General features: G+C 57.6%; 2 protein-coding genes across 2 annotated transcripts in view; both read left to right on the top strand.

Moving 5' to 3' along the window:
* Nucleotides 1–23,047, top strand: part of LOC140399835 (RDS/peripherin-like protein xRDS35) — a 28,625-nt gene extending 5,578 nt beyond the window's left edge. The window contains exon 3 of the mRNA XM_072489288.1: nt 20,659–23,047. Within this exon, the coding sequence (XP_072345389.1) occupies nt 20,659–20,886 (228 nt within the window). The 3' untranslated portion in view covers nt 20,887–23,047. The remainder of the gene's footprint in view (nt 1–20,658) is intronic.
* LOC140400183 (REST corepressor 2-like) overlaps nt 1–23,472 on the top strand; it is a 1,146,610-nt gene that overhangs the window by 185,716 nt on the left and 937,422 nt on the right. The window lies entirely within an intron of this gene.

Genomic DNA, 23,472 nt, shown 5'->3' with positions numbered 1-23,472 from the left:
CCTGGCACTGTGAGACAGCAGTGTTAACCCGGGTTCCTGGCACTGTGAGACAGCAGAGTTAACCCGGGTCCTTGGCACTGTGAGACAGCAGCGTTAACCCGGGTCCCTGGCACTGTGAGACAGCAGTGTTAACCCGGGTCCCTGGCACTGTGAGACAGCAGTGTTAACCCGGGTCCCTGGCTCTGTGAGACAGCAGTGTTAACCCGGGTCCCTGGCTCTGTGAGACAGCAGTGTTAACCAGGATCCCTGGCACTGTGAGACAGCAGTGCTAACCCGGGTTCCTGGCACTGTGATACAGCAATGTTAACCCGGGTCCCTGGCACTGTGAGACAGCAGTGTTAACCCAGATCCCTGGCACTGTGAGACAGCAGTGTTAACCCAGGTCCCTGGCACTGTGAGACAGCAGTGTTAACCCGGGTCCCTGGCACTGTGAGACAGCAGTGTTAACCCGGGTCCCTGGCTCTGTGAGGCAGCAGTGTTAACCCGGGTCCCTGGCACTGTGAGACAGCAGTGTTAACCCGGGTCCCTGGCACTGTGAGACAGCAGTGTTAACCCCGGTCCCTGGCACTGTGAGACAGCAGTGTTAACCCGGGTCCCTGGCTCTGTGAGACAGCAGTGTTAACCCGGGTCCCTGGCTCTGTGAGACAGCAGTGTTAACCCGGGTCCCTGGCACTGTGAGACAGCAGTGTTAACCCGGGTCCCTGGCTCTGTGAGACAGCAGTGTTAACCCGGTTCCCAGGCACTGTGAGACAGCAGTGTTAACCCGGGTCCCTGGCACTGTGAGACAGCAGTGTTAACCCGGGTCCTTGGCTCTGTGTGACAGCAGTGTTAACCCGGGTCCCTGGCACTGTGAGACAGCAGTGTTAACCCGGGTCCCTGGCACTGTGAGACAGCAGTGTTAACCCGGGTCCCTGGCTCTGTGAGACAGCAGTGTTAACCCGGGTCCCTGGCTCTGTGAGACAGCAGTGTTAACCCGGGTCCCTGGCACTGTGAGACAGCAGTGTTAACCCGGGTCCCTGGCACTGTGAGACAGCAGTGTTAACCCGGGTCCCTGGCACTGTGAGACAGCAGTGTTAACCAGGGTTCCTGGCACTGTGAGACAGCAGTGTTAACCCCGGTCCCTGGCACTGTGAGACAGCAGTGTTAACCCGGGTCCCTGGCTCTGTGAGACAGCAGTGTTAACCCGGGTCCCTGGCTCTGTGAGACAGCAGTGTTAACCCGGGTCCCTGGCACTGTGAGACAGCAGTGTTAACCCGGGACCCTGGCTCTGTGAGACAGCAGTGTTAACCCGGTTCCCTGGCACTGTGAGACAGCAGTGTTAACCCGGGTCCCTGGCTCTGTGAGACAGCAGTGTTAACCCGGGTCCTTGGCTCTGTGTGACAGCAGTGTTAACCTGGGTCCCTGGCACTGTGAGACAGCAGTGTTAACCCGGGTCCCTGGCACTGTGAGACAGCAGTGTTAACCCAGGTCCCTGGCTCTGTGAGACAGCAGTGTTAACCCGGGTCCCTGGCTCTGTGAGACAGCAGTGTTAACCCGGGTCCCTGGCACTGTGAGACAGCAGTGTTAACCCGGGTCCCTGGCACTGTGAGACAGCAGTGTTAACCCGGGTCCCTGGCACTGTGAGGCAGCAGTGTTAACCCGGGCCCCTGGCTCTGTGAGACAGCAGTGTTAACCCGGGCCCCTGGCTCTGTGAGACAGCAGTGTTAACCCGGATCCCTGGCTCTGTGAGACAGCAGTGTTAACCCGGTTAGACCATAAGACATAGGAGCGGAAGTAAGGCCATTCGGCCCATCGAGTTCACTCCACCATTCAATCATGGCTGATTTCAACTCCATTTACCCGCTCTCTCTCCATAGCCCTTAATTCCTCGAGAAATCAAGAATTTATCAACTTCTGTCTTAAAGACACTCAACGTCCTGGCCTCCACCGCCCTCTGTGGCAATGAATTCCACAGACCCACCACTCTCTGGCTGAAGAAATTTCTCCTCATCTCTGTTCTAAAGTGACTCCCTTTTATTCTAAGGCTGTGCCCCCGGGTCCTAGTCTCCCCTGCTAATGGAAACTTCCCTACATCCACCCTATCTAAGCCATTCATTATCTTGTAAGTTTCTATTAGATCTCCCCTCAACCTCCTAAACTCCAATGAATATAATCCCAGGATCCTCAGACGTTCATCGCATGTTAGGCCTACCATTCCTGGGATCATCCGTGTGAATCTCCGCTGGACCCGCTCCAGTGTCAGTATATCCTTCCTGTGGTGTGGGGCCCAAAATTGCTCACAGTATTCTAAATGGGGCCTAACTAATGCTTTATAAAGCTTCAGAAGTACATCCCTGCTTTTATATTCCAAGCCTCTTGAGATGAATGACAACATTGCATTTGCTTTCTTAATTACGGACTCAACCTGCAAGTTTACCTTTAGAGAATCCTGGACTAGGACTCCCAAGTCCCTTTGCACTTCAGCATTATGAATTTTGTCACCGTTTAGAAAATAGTCCATGCCTCTATTCTTTTTTCCAAAGTGCAAGACCTCGCACTTGCCCACGTTGAATTTCATCAGCCATTTCTTGGACCACTCTCCTAAACTGTCGAAATCTTTCTGCAGCCTCCCCACCTCCTCCATACTACCTGCCCCTCCACCTATCTTTGTATCATCCTGGCTCTGTGAGGCAGCAGTGTTAACCCGGGTCCCTGGCACTGTGAGACAGCAGTGTTAACCCGGGTCCCTGGCACTGTGAGACAGCAGTGTTAACCCGGGTCCCTGGCGCTGTGAGACAGCAGTGTTAACCCGGGTCCCTGGCACTGTGAGACAGCAGTGTTAACCCGGGTCCCTGGCGCTGTGAGACAGCAGTGTTAACCCGGGTCCCTGGCACTGTGAGACAGCAGTGTTAACCCGGGTCCCTGGCACTGTGAGACAGCAGTGTTAACCCGGGTCCCTGGCACTGTGAGACAGCAGTGTTAACCCGGGTCCCTGGCACTGTGAGACAGCAGTGTTAACCCGGGTCCCTGGCACTGTGAGGCAGCAGTGTTAACCCGGGTCCCTGGCACTGTGAGACAGCAGTGTTAACCCGGGTCCCTGGCGCTGTGAGACAGCAGTGTTAACCCGGGTCCCTGGCACTGTGAGACAGCAGTGTTAACCCGGGTCCCTGGCACTGTGAGACAGCAGTGTTAACCCGGGTCCCTGGCTCTGTGAGACAGCAGTGTTAACCCGGGTCCCTGGCTCTGTGAGACAGCAGTGTTAACCAGGATCCCTGGCACTGTGAGACAGCAGTGCTAACCCGGGTTCCTGGCACTGTGATACAGCAATGTTAACCCGGGTCCCTGGCACTGTGAGACAGCAGTGTTAACCCAGATCCCTGGCACTGTGAGACAGCAGTGTTAACCCAGGTCCCTGGCACTGTGAGACAGCAGTGTTAACCCGGGCCCCTGGCTCTGTGAGACAGCAGTGTTAACCCGGGCCCCTGGCTCTGTGAGACAGCAGTGTTAACCCGGATCCCTGGCTCTGTGAGACAGCAGTGTTAACCCGGTTAGACCATAAGACATAGGAGCGGAAGTAAGGCCATTCGGCCCATCGAGTTCACTCCACCATTCAATCATGGCTGATTTCAACTCCATTTACCCGCTCTCTCTCCATAGCCCTTAATTCCTCGAGAAATCAAGAATTTATCAACTTCTGTCTTAAAGACACTCAACGTCCTGGCCTCCACCGCCCTCTGTGGCAATGAATTCCACAGACCCACCACTCTCTGGCTGAAGAAATTTCTCCTCATCTCTGTTCTAAAGTGACTCCCTTTTATTCTAAGGCTGTGCCCCCGGGTCCTAGTCTCCCCTGCTAATGGAAACTTCCCTACATCCACCCTATCTAAGCCATTCATTATCTTGTAAGTTTCTATTAGATCTCCCCTCAACCTCCTAAACTCCAATGAATATAATCCCAGGATCCTCAGACGTTCATCGCATGTTAGGCCTACCATTCCTGGGATCATCCGTGTGAATCTCCGCTGGACCCGCTCCAGTGTCAGTATATCCTTCCTGAGGTGTGGGGCCCAAAATTGCTCACAGTATTCTAAATGGGGCCTAACTAATGCTTTATAAAGCTTCAGAAGTACATCCCTGCTTTTATATTCCAAGCCTCTTGAGATGAATGACAACATTGCATTTGCTTTCTTAATTACGGACTCAACCTGCAAGTTTACCTTTAGAGAATCCTGGACTAGGACTCCCAAGTCCCTTTGCACTTCAGCATTATGAATTTTGTCACCGTTTAGAAAATAGTCCATGCCTCTATTCTTTTTTCCAAAGTGCAAGACCTCGCACTTGCCCACGTTGAATTTCATCAGCCATTTCTTGGACCACTCTCCTAAACTGTCGAAATCTTTCTGCAGCCTCCCCACCTCCTCCATACTACCTGCCCCTCCACCTATCTTTGTATCATCCTGGCTCTGTGAGGCAGCAGTGTTAACCCGGGTCCCTGGCACTGTGAGACAGCAGTGTTAACCCGGGTCCCTGGCACTGTGAGACAGCAGTGTTAACCCGGGTCCCTGGCGCTGTGAGACAGCAGTGTTAACCCGGGTCCCTGGCACTGTGAGACAGCAGTGTTAACCCGGGTCCCTGGCGCTGTGAGACAGCAGTGTTAACCCGGGTCCCTGGCACTGTGAGACAGCAGTGTTAACCCGGGTCCCTGGCACTGTGAGACAGCAGTGTTAACCCGGGTCCCTGGCACTGTGAGACAGCAGTGTTAACCCGGGTCCCTGGCACTGTGAGACAGCAGTGTTAACCTGGGTCCCTGGCACTGTGAGGCAGCAGTGTTAACCCGGGTCCCTGGCACTGTGAGACAGCAGTGTTAACCCGGGTCCCTGGCGCTGTGAGACAGCAGTGTTAACCCGGGTCCCTGGCACTGTGAGACAGCAGTGTTAACCCGGGTCCCTGGCACTGTGAGACAGCAGTGTTAACCCGGGTCCCTGGCTCTGTGAGACAGCAGTGTTAACCCGGGTCCCTGGCTCTGTGAGACAGCAGTGTTAACCAGGATCCCTGGCACTGTGAGACAGCAGTGCTAACCCGGGTTCCTGGCACTGTGATACAGCAATGTTAACCCGGGTCCCTGGCACTGTGAGACAGCAGTGTTAACCCAGATCCCTGGCACTGTGAGACAGCAGTGTTAACCCAGGTCCCTGGCACTGTGAGACAGCAGTGTTAACCCGGGTCCCTGGCACTGTGAGACAGCAGTGTTAACCCGGGTCCCTGGCTCTGTGAGGCAGCAGTGTTAACCCGGGTCCCTGGCACTGTGAGACAGCAGTGTTAACCCGGGTCCCTGGCACTGTGAGACAGCAGTGTTAACCCCGGTCCCTGGCACTGTGAGACAGCAGTGTTAACCCGGGTCCCTGGCTCTGTGAGACAGCAGTGTTAACCCGGGTCCCTGGCTCTGTGAGACAGCAGTGTTAACCCGGGTCCCTGGCACTGTGAGACAGCAGTGTTAACCCGGGTCCCTGGCTCTGTGAGACAGCAGTGTTAACCCGGTTCCCAGGCACTGTGAGACAGCAGTGTTAACCCGGGTCCCTGGCACTGTGAGACAGCAGTGTTAACCCGGGTCCTTGGCTCTGTGTGACAGCAGTGTTAACCCGGGTCCCTGGCACTGTGAGACAGCAGTGTTAACCCGGGTCCCTGGCACTGTGAGACAGCAGTGTTAACCCGGGTCCCTGGCTCTGTGAGACAGCAGTGTTAACCCGGGTCCCTGGCTCTGTGAGACAGCAGTGTTAACCCGGGTCCCTGGCACTGTGAGACAGCAGTGTTAACCCGGGTCCCTGGCACTGTGAGACAGCAGTGTTAACCCGGGTCCCTGGCACTGTGAGACAGCAGTGTTAACCAGGGTTCCTGGCACTGTGAGACAGCAGTGTTAACCCCGTTCCCTGGCACTGTGAGACAGCAGTGTTAACCCGGGTCCCTGGCTCTGTGAGACAGCAGTGTTAACCCGGGTCCCTGGCTCTGTGAGACAGCAGTGTTAACCCGGGTCCCTGGCACTGTGAGACAGCAGTGTTAACCCGGGTCCCTGGCACTGTGAGACAGCAGTGTTAACCCGGGTCCCTGGCACTGTGAGACAGCAGTGTTAACCCGGGTCCCTGGCACTGTGAGACAGCAGTGTTAACCCGGGTCCCTGGCACTGTGAGACAGCAGTGTTAACCCGGGTCCCTGGCACTGTGAGGCAGCAGTGTTAACCCGGGTCCCTGGCACTGTGAGACAGCAGTGTTAACCCGGGTCCCTGGCGCTGTGAGACAGCAGTGTTAACCCGGGTCCCTGGCACTGTGAGACAGCAGTGTTAACCCGGGTCCCTGGCACTGTGAGACAGCAGTGTTAACCCGGGTCCCTGGCTCTGTGAGACAGCAGTGTTAACCCGGGTCCCTGGCTCTGTGAGACAGCAGTGTTAACCAGGATCCCTGGCACTGTGAGACAGCAGTGCTAACCCGGGTTCCTGGCACTGTGATACAGCAATGTTAACCCGGGTCCCTGGCACTGTGAGACAGCAGTGTTAACCCAGATCCCTGGCACTGTGAGACAGCAGTGTTAACCCAGGTCCCTGGCACTGTGAGACAGCAGTGTTAACCCGGGTCCCTGGCACTGTGAGACAGCAGTGTTAACCCGGGTCCCTGGCTCTGTGAGGCAGCAGTGTTAACCCGGGTCCCTGGCACTGTGAGACAGCAGTGTTAACCCGGGTCCCTGGCACTGTGAGACAGCAGTGTTAACCCCGGTCCCTGGCACTGTGAGACAGCAGTGTTAACCCGGGTCCCTGGCTCTGTGAGACAGCAGTGTTAACCCGGGTCCCTGGCTCTGTGAGACAGCAGTGTTAACCCGGGTCCCTGGCACTGTGAGACAGCAGTGTTAACCCGGGTCCCTGGCTCTGTGAGACAGCAGTGTTAACCCGGTTCCCAGGCACTGTGAGACAGCAGTGTTAACCCGGGTCCCTGGCACTGTGAGACAGCAGTGTTAACCCGGGTCCTTGGCTCTGTGTGACAGCAGTGTTAACCCGGGTCCCTGGCACTGTGAGACAGCAGTGTTAACCCGGGTCCCTGGCACTGTGAGACAGCAGTGTTAACCCGGGTCCCTGGCTCTGTGAGACAGCAGTGTTAACCCGGGTCCCTGGCTCTGTGAGACAGCAGTGTTAACCCGGGTCCCTGGCACTGTGAGACAGCAGTGTTAACCCGGGTCCCTGGCACTGTGAGACAGCAGTGTTAACCCGGGTCCCTGGCACTGTGAGACAGCAGTGTTAACCAGGGTTCCTGGCACTGTGAGACAGCAGTGTTAACCCCGTTCCCTGGCACTGTGAGACAGCAGTGTTAACCCGGGTCCCTGGCTCTGTGAGACAGCAGTGTTAACCCGGGTCCCTGGCTCTGTGAGACAGCAGTGTTAACCCGGGTCCCTGGCACTGTGAGACAGCAGTGTTAACCCGGGTCCCTGGCACTGTGAGACAGCAGTGTTAACCCGGGTCCCTGGCACTGTGAGACAGCAGTGTTAACCCGGGTCCCTGGCACTGTGAGACAGCAGTGTTAACCCGGGTCCCTGGCACTGTGAGACAGCAGTGTTAACCCGGGTCCCTGGCACTGTGAGGCAGCAGTGTTAACCCGGGTCCCTGGCACTGTGAGACAGCAGTGTTAACCCGGGTCCCTGGCGCTGTGAGACAGCAGTGTTAACCCGGGTCCCTGGCACTGTGAGACAGCAGTGTTAACCCGGGTCCCTGGCACTGTGAGACAGCAGTGTTAACCCGGGTCCCTGGCACTGTGAGACAGCAGTGTTAACCCGGGTCCCTGGCTCTGTGAGACAGCAGTGCTAACCCGGGTCCCTGGCTCTGTGAGACAGCAGTGTTAACCCGGGTCCCTGGCACTGTGAGACAGCAGTGTTAACCCGGGTCCCTGGCACTGTGAGACAGCAGTGTTAACCAGGGTCCCTGGCACTGTGAGGCAGCAGTGTTAACCCGGGTCCCTGGCACTGTGAGACAGCAGTGTTAACCCGGGTCCCTGGCACTGTGAGACAGCAGTGTTAACCCGGGTCCCTGGCACTGTGAGACAGCAGTGTTAACCCGGGTCCCTGGCTCTGTGAGACAGCAGTGTTAACCCGGGTCCCTGGCACTGTGAGGCAGCAGTGTTAACCCGGGTCCCTGGCACTGTGAGACAGCAGAGTTAACCCGGGTCCCTGGCACTGTGAGACAGCAGTGTTAACCCGGGTCCCTGGCTCTGTGAGACAGCAGTGTTAACCCGGGTCCGTGGCACTGTGAGACAGCAGTGTTAACCCGGGTCCCTGGCTCTGTGAGACAGCAGCGTTAACCCGGGTCCCTGGCACTGTGAGACAGCAGTGTTAACCCCGGTCCCTGGCACTGTGAGACAGCAGTGTTAACCCGGGTCCCTGGCACTGTGAGACAGCAGTGTTACCCTGGGTCCCTGGCACTGTGAGACAGCTATGTTAACCCGGGTCCCTGGCACTGTGACACAGCAGTGTTAACCCGGGTCCCTGGCACTGTGAGACAGCAGTGTTAACCCGGGTCCCTGGCTCTGTGAGACAGCAGTGTTAACCCAGGTCCCTGGCACTGTAAGGCAGCAGTGTTAACCCAGGTCCCTGGCACTGTGAGACAGCAGCGTTAACCCGGGTCCCTGGCACTGTGAGACAGCAGCGTTAACCCAGGTCCTTGGCACTGTGAGACAGCAGTGTTAACCCGGGTCCCTGGCACTGTGAGACAGCAGTGTTAACCCGGGTCCCTGGCACGGTGAGGCAGCAGTGTTAACCCGGGTCCCTGGCACTGTGAGACAGCAGTGTTAACCCGGGTCCCTGGCACTGAGACAGCAGTGTTAACCCGGGTCCCTGGCTCTGTGAGACAGCAGTGTTAACCCGGGACCCTGGCTCTGTGAGACAGCAGTGTTAACCCGGGTCCCTGGCACTGTGAGACAGCAGTGTTAACCCGGGTCCCTGGCTCTGTGAGACAGCAGTGTTAACCCGGGTCCCTGGCACTGTGAGACAGCAGTGTTAACCCGGGTCCCTGGCACTGTGAGACAGCAGTGTTAACCCGGGTCCCTGGCACTGTGAGACAGCAGTGTTAACCCGGGTCCCTGGCACTGTGAGACAGCAGTGTTAACCCGGGTCCCTGGCACTGTGAGACAGCAGTGTTAACCCGGGTCCCTGGCACTGTGAGACAGCAGTGTTAACCCGGGTCCCTGGCGCTGTGAGACAGCAGTGTTAACCCGGGTCCCTGGCACTGTGAGACAGCAGTGTTAACCCGGGTCCCTGGCGCTGTGAGACAGCAGTGTTAACCCGGGTCCCTGGCACTGTGAGACAGCAGTGTTAACCCGGGTCCCTGGCACTGTGAGACAGCAGTGTTAACCCGGGTCCCTGGCACTGTGAGACAGCAGTGTTAACCCGGGTCCCTGGCACTGTGAGACAGCAGTGTTAACCCGGGTCCCTGGCACTGTGAGGCAGCAGTGTTAACCCGGGTCCCTGGCACTGTGAGGCAGCAGTGTTAACCCGGGTCCCTGGCACTGTGAGACAGCAGTGTTAACCCGGGTCCCTGGCGCTGTGAGACAGCAGTGTTAACCCGGGTCCCTGGCACTGTGAGACAGCAGTGTTAACCCGGGTCCCTGGCACTGTGAGACAGCAGTGTTAACCCGGGTCCCTGGCACTGTGAGACAGCAGTGTTAACCCGGGTCCCTGGCTCTGTGAGACAGCAGTGCTAACCCGGGTCCCTGGCTCTGTGAGACAGCAGTGTTAACCCGGGTCCCTGGCACTGTGAGACAGCAGTGTTAACCCGGGTCCCTGGCACTGTGAGACAGCAGTGTTAACCCGGGTCCCTGGCACTGTGAGGCAGCAGTGTTAACCCGGGTCCCTGGCACTGTGAGACAGCAGTGTTAACCCGGGTCCCTGGCACTGTGAGACAGCAGTGTTAACCCGGGTCCCTGGCACTGTGAGACAGCAGTGTTAACCCGGGTCCCTGGCTCTGTGAGACAGCAGTGTTAACCCGGGTCCGTGGCACTGTGAGACAGCAGTGTTAACCCGGGTTCCTGGCACTGTGAGACAGCAGTGTTAACCCGGGTCCCTGGCTCTGTGAGACAGCAGCGTTAACCCGGGTCCCTGGCTCTGTGAGACAGCAGTGTTAACCCGGGTCCCTGGCACTGTGAGACAGCAGTGTTAACCCGGGTCCCTGGCACTGTGAGACAGCAGTGTTAACCCGGGTCCCTGGCACTGTGAGACAGCCGTGTTAACCCGGGTCCCTGGCACTGTGAGGCAGCAGTGTTAACCCGGGTCCATGGCTCTGTGAGGCAGCAGTGTTAACCCGGGTCCCTGGCTCTGTGAGGCAGCAGTGTTAACCCGGGTCCCTGGCTCTGTGAGACAGCAATGTTAACCCGGGTCCCTGGCACTGTGAGACAGCAGTGTTAACCCGGGTCCCTGGCACGGTGAGACAGCAGCGTTAACCCGGGTCCCTGGCTCTGTGAGACAGCAGTGTTAACCCGGGTCCCTGGCTTTGTGAGACAGCAATGTTAACCCGGGTCCCTGGCACTGTGAGACAGCAGTGTTAACCCGGGTCCGTGGCTCTGTGAGACAGCAGTGTTAACCCGGGTCCCTGGCTCTGTGAGACAGCCGTGCTAACCCGGGTCCCTGGCACTGTGAGACAGCAGTGTTACCCCGGGTCCCTGGCTCTGTGAGACAGCAGTGTTAACCCAGGTCCCTGGCACTGTGAGGCAGCAGTGTTAACCCGGGTCCCTGGCACTGTGAGGCAGCAGTGTTAACCCGGGTCCCTGGCACTGTGAGACAGCAGTGTTAACCCGGGTCCCAGGCACTGTGAGACAGCAGTGTTAACCCGGGTCCCTGGCACTGTGAGACAGCAGTGTTAACCCGGGTCCCTGGCACTGTGAGACAGCAGTGTTAACCCGGGTCCCTGGAACTGTGAGACAGCAGTGTTAACCCGGGTCCCTGGCACTGTGAGGCAGCAGTGTTAACCCGGGTCCCTGGCACTGTGAGACAGCAGTGTTAACCCGGGTCCCTGGCATTGTGAGGCAGCAGTGTTAACCCGGGTCCCTTGCACTGTGAGACAGCAGTGTTAACCCGGGTCCCTGGCACTGTGAGGCAGCAGTGTTAACCCAGGTCCCTGGCACTGTGGGACAGCAGTGTTAACCCGGGTCCCTGGCACTGTGAGGCAGCAGTGTTAACCCGGGTCCCTGGCACTGTGAGACAGCAGTGTTAACCCGGGTCCCTGGCACTGTGAGACAGCAGTGTTAACCCGGGTCCCTGGCACTGTGAGACAGCAGTGTTAACCCGGGTCCCTGGCACTGTGAGACAGCAGTGTTAACCCGGGTCCCTGGCACTGTGAGACAGCAGTGTTAACCCGGGTCCCTGGCTCTGTGAGACAGCAGTGTTAACCCGGGTCCGTGGCACTGTGAGACAGCAGTGTTAACCCGGGTTCCTGGCACTGTGAGACAGCAGTGTTAACCCGGGTCCCTGGCTCTGTGAGACAGCAGCGTTAACCCGGGTCCCTGGCACTGTGAGACAGCAGTGTTAACCCCGGTCCCTGGCACTGTGAGACAGCAGTGTTAACCCGGGTCCCTGGCACTGTGAGACCGCAGTGTTACCCTGGGTCCCTGGCACTGTGAGACAGCAGTGTTAACCCGGGTCCTTGGCACTGTGAGACAGCAGTGTTAACCCGGGTCCCTGGCACTGTGAGACAGCAGTGTTAACCCGGGTCCCTGGCACGGTGAGGCAGCAGTGTTAACCCGGGTCCCTGGCACTGTGAGACAGCAGTGTTAACCCGGGTCCCTGGCACTGAGACAGCAGTGTTAACCCGGGTCCCTGGCTCTGTGAGACAGCAGTGTTAACCCGGGACCCTGGCTCTGTGAGACAGCCGTGTTAACCCGGGTCCCTGGCACTGTGAGACAGCAGTGTTAACCCGGGTCCCTGGCTCTGTGAGACGGCAGTGTTAACCCGGGTCCCTGGCACTGTGAGACAGCAGTGTTAACCCGGGTCCCTGGCACTGTGAGACAGCAGTGTTAACCCGGGTCCCTGGCACTGTGAGACAGCCGTGTTAACCCGGGTCCCTGGCACTGTGAGGCAGCAGTGTTAACCCGGGTCCATGGCTCTGTGAGGCAGCAGTGTTAACCCGGGTCCCTGGCTCTGTGAGGCAGCAGTGTTAACCCGGGTCCCTGGCTCTGTGAGACAGCAATGTTAACCCGGGTCCCTGGCACTGTGAGACAGCAGTGTTACCCCGGGTCCCTGGCTCTGTGAGACAGCAGTGTTAACCCAGGTCCCTGGCACTGTGAGGCAGCAGTGTTAACCCGGGTCCCTGGCACTGTGAGGCAGCAGTGTTAACCCGGGTCCCTGGCACTGTGAGACAGCAGTGTTAACCCGGGTCCCAGGCACTGTGAGACAGCAGTGTTAACCCGGGTCCCTGGCACTGTGAGACAGCAGTGTTAACCCGGGTCCCTGGCACTGTGAGACAGCAGTGTTAACCCGGGTCCCTGGCACTGTGAGACAGCAGTGTTAACCCGGGTCCCTGGCACTGTGAGGCAGCAGTGTTAACCCGGGTCCCTGGCACTGTGAGACAGCAGTGTTAACCCGGGTCCCTGGCATTGTGAGGCAGCAGTGTTAACCCGGGTCCCTTGCACTGTGAGACAGCAGTGTTAACCCGGGTCCCTGGCACTGTGAGGCAGCAGTGTTAACCCAGGTCCCTGGCACTGTGGGACAGCAGTGTTAACCCGGTTCCCTGGCACTGTGAGGCAGCAGTGTTAACCCGGGTCCCTAGCACTGTGAGACAGCAGTGTTAACCCGGGTCCCTGGCACTGTGAGATAGCAGTGTTAACCCGGGTCCCTGGCACTGTGAGACAGCAGTGTTAACCCGGGTCCCTGGCACTGTGAGACAGCAGTGTTAACCTGGGTCCCTGGCACTGTGAGACAGCAGTGTTAACCCGGGTCCCTGGCTCAGTGAGACAGCAGTGTTAACCCGGGTCCCTGGCACTGTGAGGCAGCAGTGTTAACCCGGGTCCCTGGCACTGTGAGACAGCAGTGTTAACCCGGGTCCCTGGCACTGTGAAACAGCAGTGTTAACCCGGGTCCCTGGCACTGTGAGGCAGCAGAGTTAACCCGGGTCCCTGGCACTGTGAGACAGCAGTGTTAACCCGGGTCCCTGGCTCTGTGAGACAGCAGTGTTAACCCGGGTCCGTGGCACTGTGAGACAGCAGTGTTAACCCGGGTCCCTGGCTCTGTGAGACAGCAGCGTTAACCCGGGTCCCTGGCACTGTGAGACAGCAGTGTTAACCCCGGTCCCTGGCACTGTGAGACAGCAGTGTTAACCCGGGTCCCTGGCACTGTGAGACAGCAGTGTTAACCCGGGTCCCTGGCTCTGTGAGACAGCAGTGTTAACCCAGGTCCCTGGCACTGTAAGGCAGCAGTGTTAACCCAGGTCCCTGGCACTGTGAGACAGCAGCGTTAACCCGGGTCCCTGGCACTGTGAGACAGCAGCGTTAACCCAGGTCCTTGGCACTGTGAGACAGCAGTGTTAACCCGGGTCCCTGGCACTGTGAGACAGCAGTGTTAACCCGGGTCCCTGGCACGGTGAGGCAGCAGTGTTAACCCGGGTCCCTGGCACTGTGAGACAGCAGTGTTAACCCGGGTCCCTGGCACTGAGACAGCAGTGTTAACCCGGGTCCCTGGCTCTGTGAGACAGCAGTGTTAACCCGGGACCCTGGCTCTGTGAGACAGCAGTGTTAACCCGGGTCCCTGGCACTGTGAGACAGCAGTGTTAACCCGGGTCCCTGGCTCTGTGAGACAGCAGTGTTAACCCGGGTCCCTGGCACTGTGAGACAGCAGTGTTAACCCGGGTCCCTGGCACTGTGAGACAGCAGTGTTAACCCGGGTCCCTGGCACTGTGAGACAGCAGTGTTAACCCGGGTCCCTGGCACTGTGAGACAGCAGTGTTAACCCGGGTCCCTGGCACTGTGAGACAGCAGTGTTAACCCGGGTCCCTGGCACTGTGAGACAGCAGTGTTAACCCGGGTCCCTGGCGCTGTGAGACAGCAGTGTTAACCCGGGTCCCTGGCACTGTGAGACAGCAGTGTTAACCCGGGTCCCTGGCGCTGTGAGACAGCAGTGTTAACCCGGGTCCCTGGCACTGTGAGACAGCAGTGTTAACCCGGGTCCCTGGCACTGTGAGACAGCAGTGTTAACCCGGGTCCCTGGCACTGTGAGACAGCAGTGTTAACCCGGGTCCCTGGCACTGTGAGACAGCAGTGTTAACCCGGGTCCCTGGCACTGTGAGGCAGCAGTGTTAACCCGGGTCCCTGGCACTGTGAGGCAGCAGTGTTAACCCGGGTCCCTGGCACTGTGAGACAGCAGTGTTAACCCGGGTCCCTGGCGCTGTGAGACAGCAGTGTTAACCCGGGTCCCTGGCACTGTGAGACAGCAGTGTTAACCCGGGTCCCTGGCACTGTGAGACAGCAGTGTTAACCCGGGTCCCTGGCACTGTGAGACAGCAGTGTTAACCCGGGTCCCTGGCTCTGTGAGACAGCAGTGCTAACCCGGGTCCCTGGCTCTGTGAGACAGCAGTGTTAACCCGGGTCCCTGGCACTGTGAGACAGCAGTGTTAACCCGGGTCCCTGGCACTGTGAGACAGCAGTGTTAACCCGGGTCCCTGGCACTGTGAGGCAGCAGTGTTAACCCGGGTCCCTGGCACTGTGAGACAGCAGTGTTAACCCGGGTCCCTGGCACTGTGAGACAGCAGTGTTAACCCGGGTCCCTGGCACTGTGAGACAGCAGTGTTAACCCGGGTCCCTGGCTCTGTGAGACAGCAGTGTTAACCCGGGTCCGTGGCACTGTGAGACAGCAGTGTTAACCCGGGTTCCTGGCACTGTGAGACAGCAGTGTTAACCCGGGTCCCTGGCTCTGTGAGACAGCAGCGTTAACCCGGGTCCCTGGCTCTGTGAGACAGCAGTGTTAACCCGGGTCCCTGGCACTGTGAGACAGCAGTGTTAACCCGGGTCCCTGGCACTGTGAGACAGCAGTGTTAACCCGGGTCCCTGGCACTGTGAGACAGCCGTGTTAACCCGGGTCCCTGGCACTGTGAGGCAGCAGTGTTAACCCGGGTCCATGGCTCTGTGAGGCAGCAGTGTTAACCCGGGTCCCTGGCTCTGTGAGGCAGCAGTGTTAACCCGGGTCCCTGGCTCTGTGAGACAGCAATGTTAACCCGGGTCCCTGGCACTGTGAGACAGCAGTGTTAACCCGGGTCCCTGGCACGGTGAGACAGCAGCGTTAACCCGGGTCCCTGGCTCTGTGAGACAGCAGTGTTAACCCGGGTCCCTGGCTTTGTGAGACAGCAATGTTAACCCGGGTCCCTGGCACTGTGAGACAGCAGTGTTAACCCGGGTCCGTGGCTCTGTGAGACAGCAGTGTTAACCCGGGTCCCTGGCTCTGTGAGACAGCCGTGCTAACCCGGGTCCCTGGCACTGTGAGACAGCAGTGTTACCCCGGGTCCCTGGCTCTGTGAGACAGCAGTGTTAACCCAGGTCCCTGGCACTGTGAGGCAGCAGTGTTAACCCGGGTCCCTGGCACTGTGAGGCAGCAGTGTTAACCCGGGTCCCTGGCACTGTGAGACAGCAGTGTTAACCCGGGTCCCAGGCACTGTGAGACAGCAGTGTTAACCCGGGTCCCTGGCACTGTGAGACAGCAGTGTTAACCCGGGTCCCTGGCACTGTGAGACAGCAGTGTTAACCCGGGTCCCTGGCACTGTGAGACAGCAGTGTTAACCCGGGTCCCTGGCACTGTGAGGCAGCAGTGTTAACCCGGGTCCCTGGCACTGTGAGACAGCAGTGTTAACCCGGGTCCCTGGCATTGTGAGGCAGCAGTGTTAACCCGGGTCCCTTGCACTGTGAGACAGCAGTGTTAACCCGGGTCCCTGGCACTGTGAGGCAGCAGTGTTAACCCAGGTCCCTGGCACTGTGGGACAGCAGTGTTAACCCGGGTCCCTGGCACTGTGAGGCAGCAGTGTTAACCCGGGTCCCTGGCACTGTGAGACAGCAGTGTTAACCCGGGTCCCTGGCACTGTGAGACAGCAGTGTTAACCCGGGTCCCTGGCACTGTGAGACAGCAGTGTTAACCCGGGTCCCTGGCACTGTGAGACAGCAGTGTTAACCCGGGTCCCTGGCACTGTGAGACAGCAGTGTTAACCCGGGTCCCTGGCTCTGTGAGACAGCAGTGTTAACCCGGGTCCGTGGCACTGTGAGACAGCAGTGTTAACCCGGGTTCCTGGCACTGTGAGACAGCAGTGTTAACCCGGGTCCCTGGCTCTGTGAGACAGCAGCGTTAACCCGGGTCCCTGGCACTGTGAGACAGCAGTGTTAACCCCGGTCCCTGGCACTGTGAGACAGCAGTGTTAACCCGGGTCCCTGGCACTGTGAGACCGCAGTGTTACCCTGGGTCCCTGGCACTGTGAGACAGCAGTGTTAACCCGGGTCCTTGGCACTGTGAGACAGCAGTGTTAACCCGGGTCCCTGGCACTGTGAGACAGCAGTGTTAACCCGGGTCCCTGGCACGGTGAGGCAGCAGTGTTAACCCGGGTCCCTGGCACTGTGAGACAGCAGTGTTAACCCGGGTCCCTGGCACTGAGACAGCAGTGTTAACCCGGGTCCCTGGCTCTGTGAGACAGCAGTGTTAACCCGGGACCCTGGCTCTGTGAGACAGCCGTGTTAACCCGGGTCCCTGGCACTGTGAGACAGCAGTGTTAACCCGGGTCCCTGGCTCTGTGAGACAGCAGTGTTAACCCGGGTCCCTGGCACTGTGAGACAGCAGTGTTAACCCGGGTCCCTGGCACTGTGAGACAGCAGTGTTAACCCGGGTCCCTGGCACTGTGAGACAGCCGTGTTAACCCGGGTCCCTGGCACTGTGAGGCAGCAGTGTTAACCCGGGTCCATGGCTCTGTGAGGCAGCAGTGTTAACCCGGGTCCCTGGCTCTGTGAGGCAGCAGTGTTAACCCGGGTCCCTGGCTCTGTGAGACAGCAATGTTAACCCGGGTCCCTGGCACTGTGAGACAGCAGTGTTACCCCGGGTCCCTGGCTCTGTGAGACAGCAGTGTTAACCCAGGTCCCTGGCACTGTGAGGCAGCAGTGTTAACCCGGGTCCCTGGCACTGTGAGGCAGCAGTGTTAACCCGGGTCCCTGGCACTGTGAGACAGCAGTGTTAACCCGGGTCCCAGGCACTGTGAGACAGCAGTGTTAACCCGGGTCCCTGGCACTGTGAGACAGCAGTGTTAACCCGGGTCCCTGGCACTGTGAGACAGCAGTGTTAACCCGGGTCCCTGGCACTGTGAGACAGCAGTGTTAACCCGGGTCCCTGGCACTGTGAGGCAGCAGTGTTAACCCGGGTCCCTGGCACTGTGAGACAGCAGTGTTAACCCGGGTCCCTGGCATTGTGAGGCAGCAGTGTTAACCCGGGTCCCTTGCACTGTGAGACAGCAGTGTTAACCCGGGTCCCTGGCACTGTGAGGCAGCAGTGTTAACCCAGGTCCCTGGCACTGTGGGACAGCAGTGTTAACCCGGTTCCCTGGCACTGTGAGGCAGCAGTGTTAACCCGGGTCCCTAGCACTGTGAGACAGCAGTGTTAACCCGGGTCCCTGGCACTGTGAGATAGCAGTGTTAACCCGGGTCCCTGGCACTGTGAGACAGCAGTGTTAACCCGGGTCCCTGGCACTGTGAGACAGCAGTGTTAACCTGGGTCCCTGGCACTGTGAGACAGCAGTGTTAACCCGGGTCCCTGGCTCAGTGAGACAGCAGTGTTAACCCGGGTCCCTGGCACTGTGAGGCAGCAGTGTTAACCCGGGTCCCTGGCACTGTGAGACAGCAGTGTTAACCCGGGTCCCTGGCACTGTGAAACAGCAGTGTTAACCCGGGTCCCTGGCACTGTGAGGCAGCAGTGTTAACCCGGGCCCCTGGCTCTGTGAGACAGCAGTGTTAACCCGGGTCCCTGGCACTGTGAGACAGCAGTGTTAACCCGGGTCCCTGGCACTGTGAGGCAGCAGTGTTAACCCGGGCCCCTGGCTCTGTGAGACAGCAGTGTTAACCCGGGTCCCTGGCACTGTGAGACAGCAGTTTTAACCCGGGTCCCTGGCACTGTGAGGCAGCAGTGTTAACCCGGGTCCCTGGCACTGTGAGACAGCAGTGTTAACCCGGGTCCCTGGCACTGAGACAGCAGTGTTAACCCGGGTCCCTGGCACTGTGAGACAGCAGTGTTAACCCGGGTCCCTGGCACTGAGAGACAGCAGTGTTAACCCGGGTCCCTGGCACTGTGAGACAGCAGTGTTAACCCGGGTCCCTGGCACTGTGAGACAGCAGTGTTAACCCGGGTCCCTGGCACTGTGAGACAGCAGTGTTAACCTGGGTCCCTGGCACTGTGAGGCAGCAGTGTTAACCCGGGTCCGAGGCACTGTGAGACAGCAGTGTTAACCCGGGTCCCTGGCACTGTGAGACAGCAGTGTTAACCCGGGTCCCTGGCACTGTGAGACAGCAGTGTTAACCCGGTCCCTGGCTCTGTGAGACAGCAGTGTTAACCCGGGTCCGAGGCACTGTGAGACAGCAGTGTTAACTCGGGTCCCTAGCACTGTGAGACAGCAGTGTTAACCCGGGTCCCTGCACTGTGAGACAGCAGTGTTAACCGGGTCCCTGGCTCTGTGAGACAGCAGTGTTAACCCGGGTCCGAGGCACTGTGAGACAGCAGTGTTAACCCGGGACCCTGGCACTGTGAGACAGCAGTGTTAACCCGGGACCCTGGCACTGTGAGACAGGAGTGTTAACCCGGGTCCCTGGCACTGTGAGACAGCAGTGTTAACCCGGGTCCCTGGCACTGTGAGACAGCAGTGTTAACCCGGGCCCCTGGCTCTGTGAGACAGCAGTGTTAACCCGGGTCCCTGGCACTGTGAGACAGCAGTGTTAACCCGGGTCCCTGGCGATGTGAGGCAGCAGTGTTAACCCGGGTCCCTGGCACTGTGAGACAGCAGTGTTCACCCGGGTCCCTGGCACTGTGAGGCAGCAGTGTTAACCCAGGTCCCTGGCTCTGTGAGACAGCAGTGTTAACCCGGGTCCCTGGCTCTGTGAGACAGCAGTGTTAACCCGGGTTCCTGGCACTGTGAGACAGCAGTGTTAACCTGGGTTCCTGGCACTGAGAGACAGCAGTGTTAACCCGGGTCCCTGGCACTGTGAGACAGCAGTGTTAACCCAGGTCCCTGGCACTGTGAGATAGCAGTGGTAACCCGGGTCCCTGGCACTGTGAGACCGCAGTGTTAACCCGGGTCCCTGGCTCTGTGAAACAGCAGTGTTAACCCGGGTCCCTGGCACTGTGAGACAGCAGTGTTAACCTGGGTCCCTGGCACTGTGAGACAGCAGTGTTAACCCGGGTTCCTGGCACTGTGAGGCAGCAGTGTTAACCCAGGTCCCTGGCACTGTGAGATAGCAGTATTAACCCGGGTCCCTGGCACTGTGAGACCGCAGTGTTAACCCGGGTCGCTGGCACTGTGAGACAGCAGTGTTAACCCGGGTCCCTGGCTCTGTGACACAGCAGTGCTAACCCGGGTCCCTGGCACTGTGAGACAGCAGTGTTAACCCGGGTCCCTGGCACTGTGAGACAGCAGTGTTAACCCGGGTCCCTGGCACTGTGAGACCGCAGTGTTAACCCGGGTCCCTGGCACTGTGAGACAGCAGTGTTAACCCGGGTCCCTGGCACTGTGAGACAGCAGTGCTAACCCGGGACCCTGGCACTGTGAGACAGCCGTGTTAACCCGGGTCCCTGGCACTGTGAGACAGCAGTGTTAACCCGGGTCCCTGGCACTGTGAGGTAGCAGTGTTAACCCGGGTCCCCGGCTCTGTGAGGCAGCAGTGTTAACCCGGGCCCCTGGCTCTGTGAGACAGCAGTGTTAACCCGGGTCCCTGGCTCTGTGACACAGCAGTGTTAACCATTGTACCATCCCGTGCTTGTCTTTCAGTGAGAACTGTCAGGAAGAAGTTTCTGCATTTCATTGCATTGTCACAATCTTGCATTAAATTAAGGTTTAGATTCCTTATTTCATTTATTTCTAGAATGTGGCCGTCACTGGGAGAGGAAAGTTTCCCTCAACGGAACCTTTCAAATCCTCAATCAAATGATCTTAAATCTCTCGATTAATTGACCCCTTAATCTTCCATATTCAGGGGAATACAGCCTCGTCTGTGCAACCTGACTTTCGAAATGAACCCTTTTAGCCCCAGTATCAAGCTCGTGGACCTGTGCGACTTTCAAATCTCAGGCCAATATATCCTTCCTATGAACCGAACACAGTTACTTCAGATAGACCACCACCTGATGAGTATAAGATGAAAAACTTTGACAGCTTTGTCTATTTTTTCAGCGATTATTCTCCAGTCTTTCACCCAGGTCATTGATGAATATGGCGAGAAGCTGAGGACCCGAATCGAGAGCGGTCCCAGCGCGCCGTCCATCAGAAAACAAAGACTGCCCCTAACCCCCAACTGGTGACTGTCTCACCCCTCGGGGTTACCTCTGAGTGTGGCCCACTCACCTCCTTTCCCTCCGCCTGGTGATAGGGGGGAGGGGGGTAGATGATTGTCCTCCTGTACAGTGAGTGTCTGATGATTAGGGTCTTGTTTGTTGTGTCTACAGCTCGGTGTGTTGACTGGTCTGCGCTACCTCAGCATTGCGACGGAGGCTGTGGTGGGACAGGAGAACCCCGAGTGTGACTCTGAGGGTTACCTGCTGGAGAAGGGCCCGATGGAGACTGTGTGTACCATTGTGCAGGCCCTGAAGGACAAGTTCAACTTCAACCAGGTGAAGGCGGAGCCAGCGGCAACTGAGGCGACGCCAACAGAGGGGAACAAGACAGATAAATAGACATTTTCCAACCGGGAGGAACGCCCGCTTGGGTCACAGGAGACGCACCAGAGGCAACTATTGGACATAGCTGATCTGTGACGTTGATTCTCCTTCACCACGCAAACTCCCGGCCAGCATTGCCCTGGTTCCTGCTCGGGGCGTTGAGTGACCCGTAACCCTAGCACCTCCCCAATCAGACGAACAGCTCCTCAGACGCGGTCACAAACATCCCCCACCTTCTCTCAAACTCCCCTGCTGAGCCCCTTAACTCATACTTTATCTTCTCTAACCGCAGGAAGTCATACAGGTCACCCAACCAGGCCGCTCCCCCCGGTGGCGATGCCGACCGCCACTCCAGCAAAATTCGTCGCCGTGCAATCAGAGAGGCGAAGGCCACGACATCGGCCTTCCTCCTCTCCATGAGCTCCGGCTTCTCTGAAACCCCAAATATCGTCACCAAAGGGTCCGGGTCCACGCCCTCCTCCACGATCCTGGCTAAGACCGCGAACACTCCCGCCCAGAATCTTCCCAATTTTTCACAACCTCAAAACATGTGCGCGTGATTCGCTGGCCCCCGCCCACACCTCTCACACTCATCTGCTACCCCCTGAAAGAACCCACTCATTCTCGCCCGAGTCATATGCACCCTGTGCACCACCTTAAACTGTATCAGGCTCATCCTCGCACACGAGGAGGTCCCGTTTACCCTTCGCAGTGCCTCACTCCATACTCCCCAATTGATCTCCATTCCCAACGGCGCTTCCCATTTCACCTTGATCTTCACCACCCGCTCGCCTCCCTGCTCCCCCAGTCACTTGTATACATCCCCAATTCTTCCCTCCCCTTCCACATCCGGAAGCAGCAGTCGCTCCAGCAGGGTGTATCCCGGCAATCCAGACGTTTCGTGCAAAGTCCCTAACCTGTAGATACCTGAACTCACTCCCCCTCGGCAGCTCTACCCTCTCCCTGAGCTCCTCCAGACTGGCGAACCCTTCCTCCAAATACAGATCCCTCACCTTGACCAGCCCCACTTCCCTCCACCTCCAGTATACACTATCCATCCCCCCCGGGCTCAAACCCATGATTCTCGCACAGCGGTGTTAGCACCGACAACTCCTCAGCTCCATCTCCAATTCGAATACCGGTACAAAATAATAAACAGAATTGTGAAGAAATTGAAGAAAATTCATAATTTAAAAAAACAATCCCCATTATCTCCTGGGTTTGACCACAATGCGTCAGGGAAACCGGTCTTTGATACATGGAGGGCCCAGGGCAGTTGTGCAGGGGTTGACAAACCCAATAGATACACCCCCACGTTGACACTACCACCAAGAAAGCACAACTACTTCCTCAGGAAACTACGGAAGTTTGGCATGTCCACATTGACTCTTACCAACTTTTGCAGATACACCATAGAAAGTATCCGATCGGGCTGCATCACAGCCTGGTATGGCAACTGCTCGGCCCAGGACCGCAAGAAACTTCAGAGAGTCGTGAACACCGCCCAGTCCATCACACGAACCTGCCTCCCATCCACTGACTCCATCTACACCTCCCGCTGCCTGGGGAAAGCGGGCAGCACAATCAAAGACCCCTCCCACCCGGCTTACTCACTCTTCCAACTTCTTCCATCGGGCAGGAGATACAGAAGTCTGAGAACACGCGCGAACAGACTCAAAAACAGCTTCTTCCCCACTGTCACCAGACTCCTAAATGACCCTCTTATGGACTGACCTCATTAACACTACACCCTGTATGCTTCACCCGATGCTAGTGTTTATGTAGTTACATTGGATGTGTTGTGTTGCCCTATTATGTATTTTCTTTTCTTCCCTTTTCTTCTCATGTACTTAATGATCTGTTGAGCTGCTCGCAGAAAAATACTTCTCACTGTACCTCGGTACACGTGACAATAAACAAATCCAATCCAATCCCAGCAGAGAGGCGACACCTCTACCAACATTCAAAATGGCAGCTGGAGTGAGCAATGGCAGAATGAAAATGGCTTCCCTCGGCCTGAGGGAGGCGGTGATGGGACAGAGAGGGGACATTGCCAAGGCTGGGGTTCTGTGCAGTGTTAGCCCTGTAGTGACGTCTCTGTAATTGTGCTGACAAATTATAAAGTGATAGACCAAAACCAGCAAGACAATTCTCAAATAAAGGTCTGATCAAGGGACCTCTGTATATTAAGAATATTATTTATCAAAACACTTTGACAAAGTCGTGTTTTGTCATTTGCATTTACGCACCATCTTTGAAAAAACACACATTATCAAACAAAACCTGACGTCGGGCCAGAGATAGTCTCAGTAGATTTTAAAGGGGTTCGTGGAGGAGGAGGGGTTCGGAAGGGGGAATTCAGGAGCTTTGGGTCTGTAGCGCACAAAGACTCCGTGAGACGAATAGAGTGAAGTCGATGAGGCTTTATTAAGCGTGTCTGTTCCCCCGCAGCTCGATAGTAAACTGGCCTGCGGGGGAAGACTCCGGCATCTTATACTCCGCCTTCAGGGCGGAGCTTGAGGTCAACGGCCAACCAGGACCCGGGATCTGTCAGCCAATGACATTAGGGCTTCCAGTCCCACATGACCCCCAATACATACT

This window comes from Scyliorhinus torazame, chromosome 24 (assembly GCF_047496885.1).
Source record: "Scyliorhinus torazame isolate Kashiwa2021f chromosome 24, sScyTor2.1, whole genome shotgun sequence".
In the NCBI taxonomy this organism is placed as follows: domain Eukaryota; kingdom Metazoa; phylum Chordata; class Chondrichthyes; order Carcharhiniformes; family Scyliorhinidae; genus Scyliorhinus; species Scyliorhinus torazame.
This window is presented reverse-complemented; position numbering and strand designations above follow the sequence as displayed.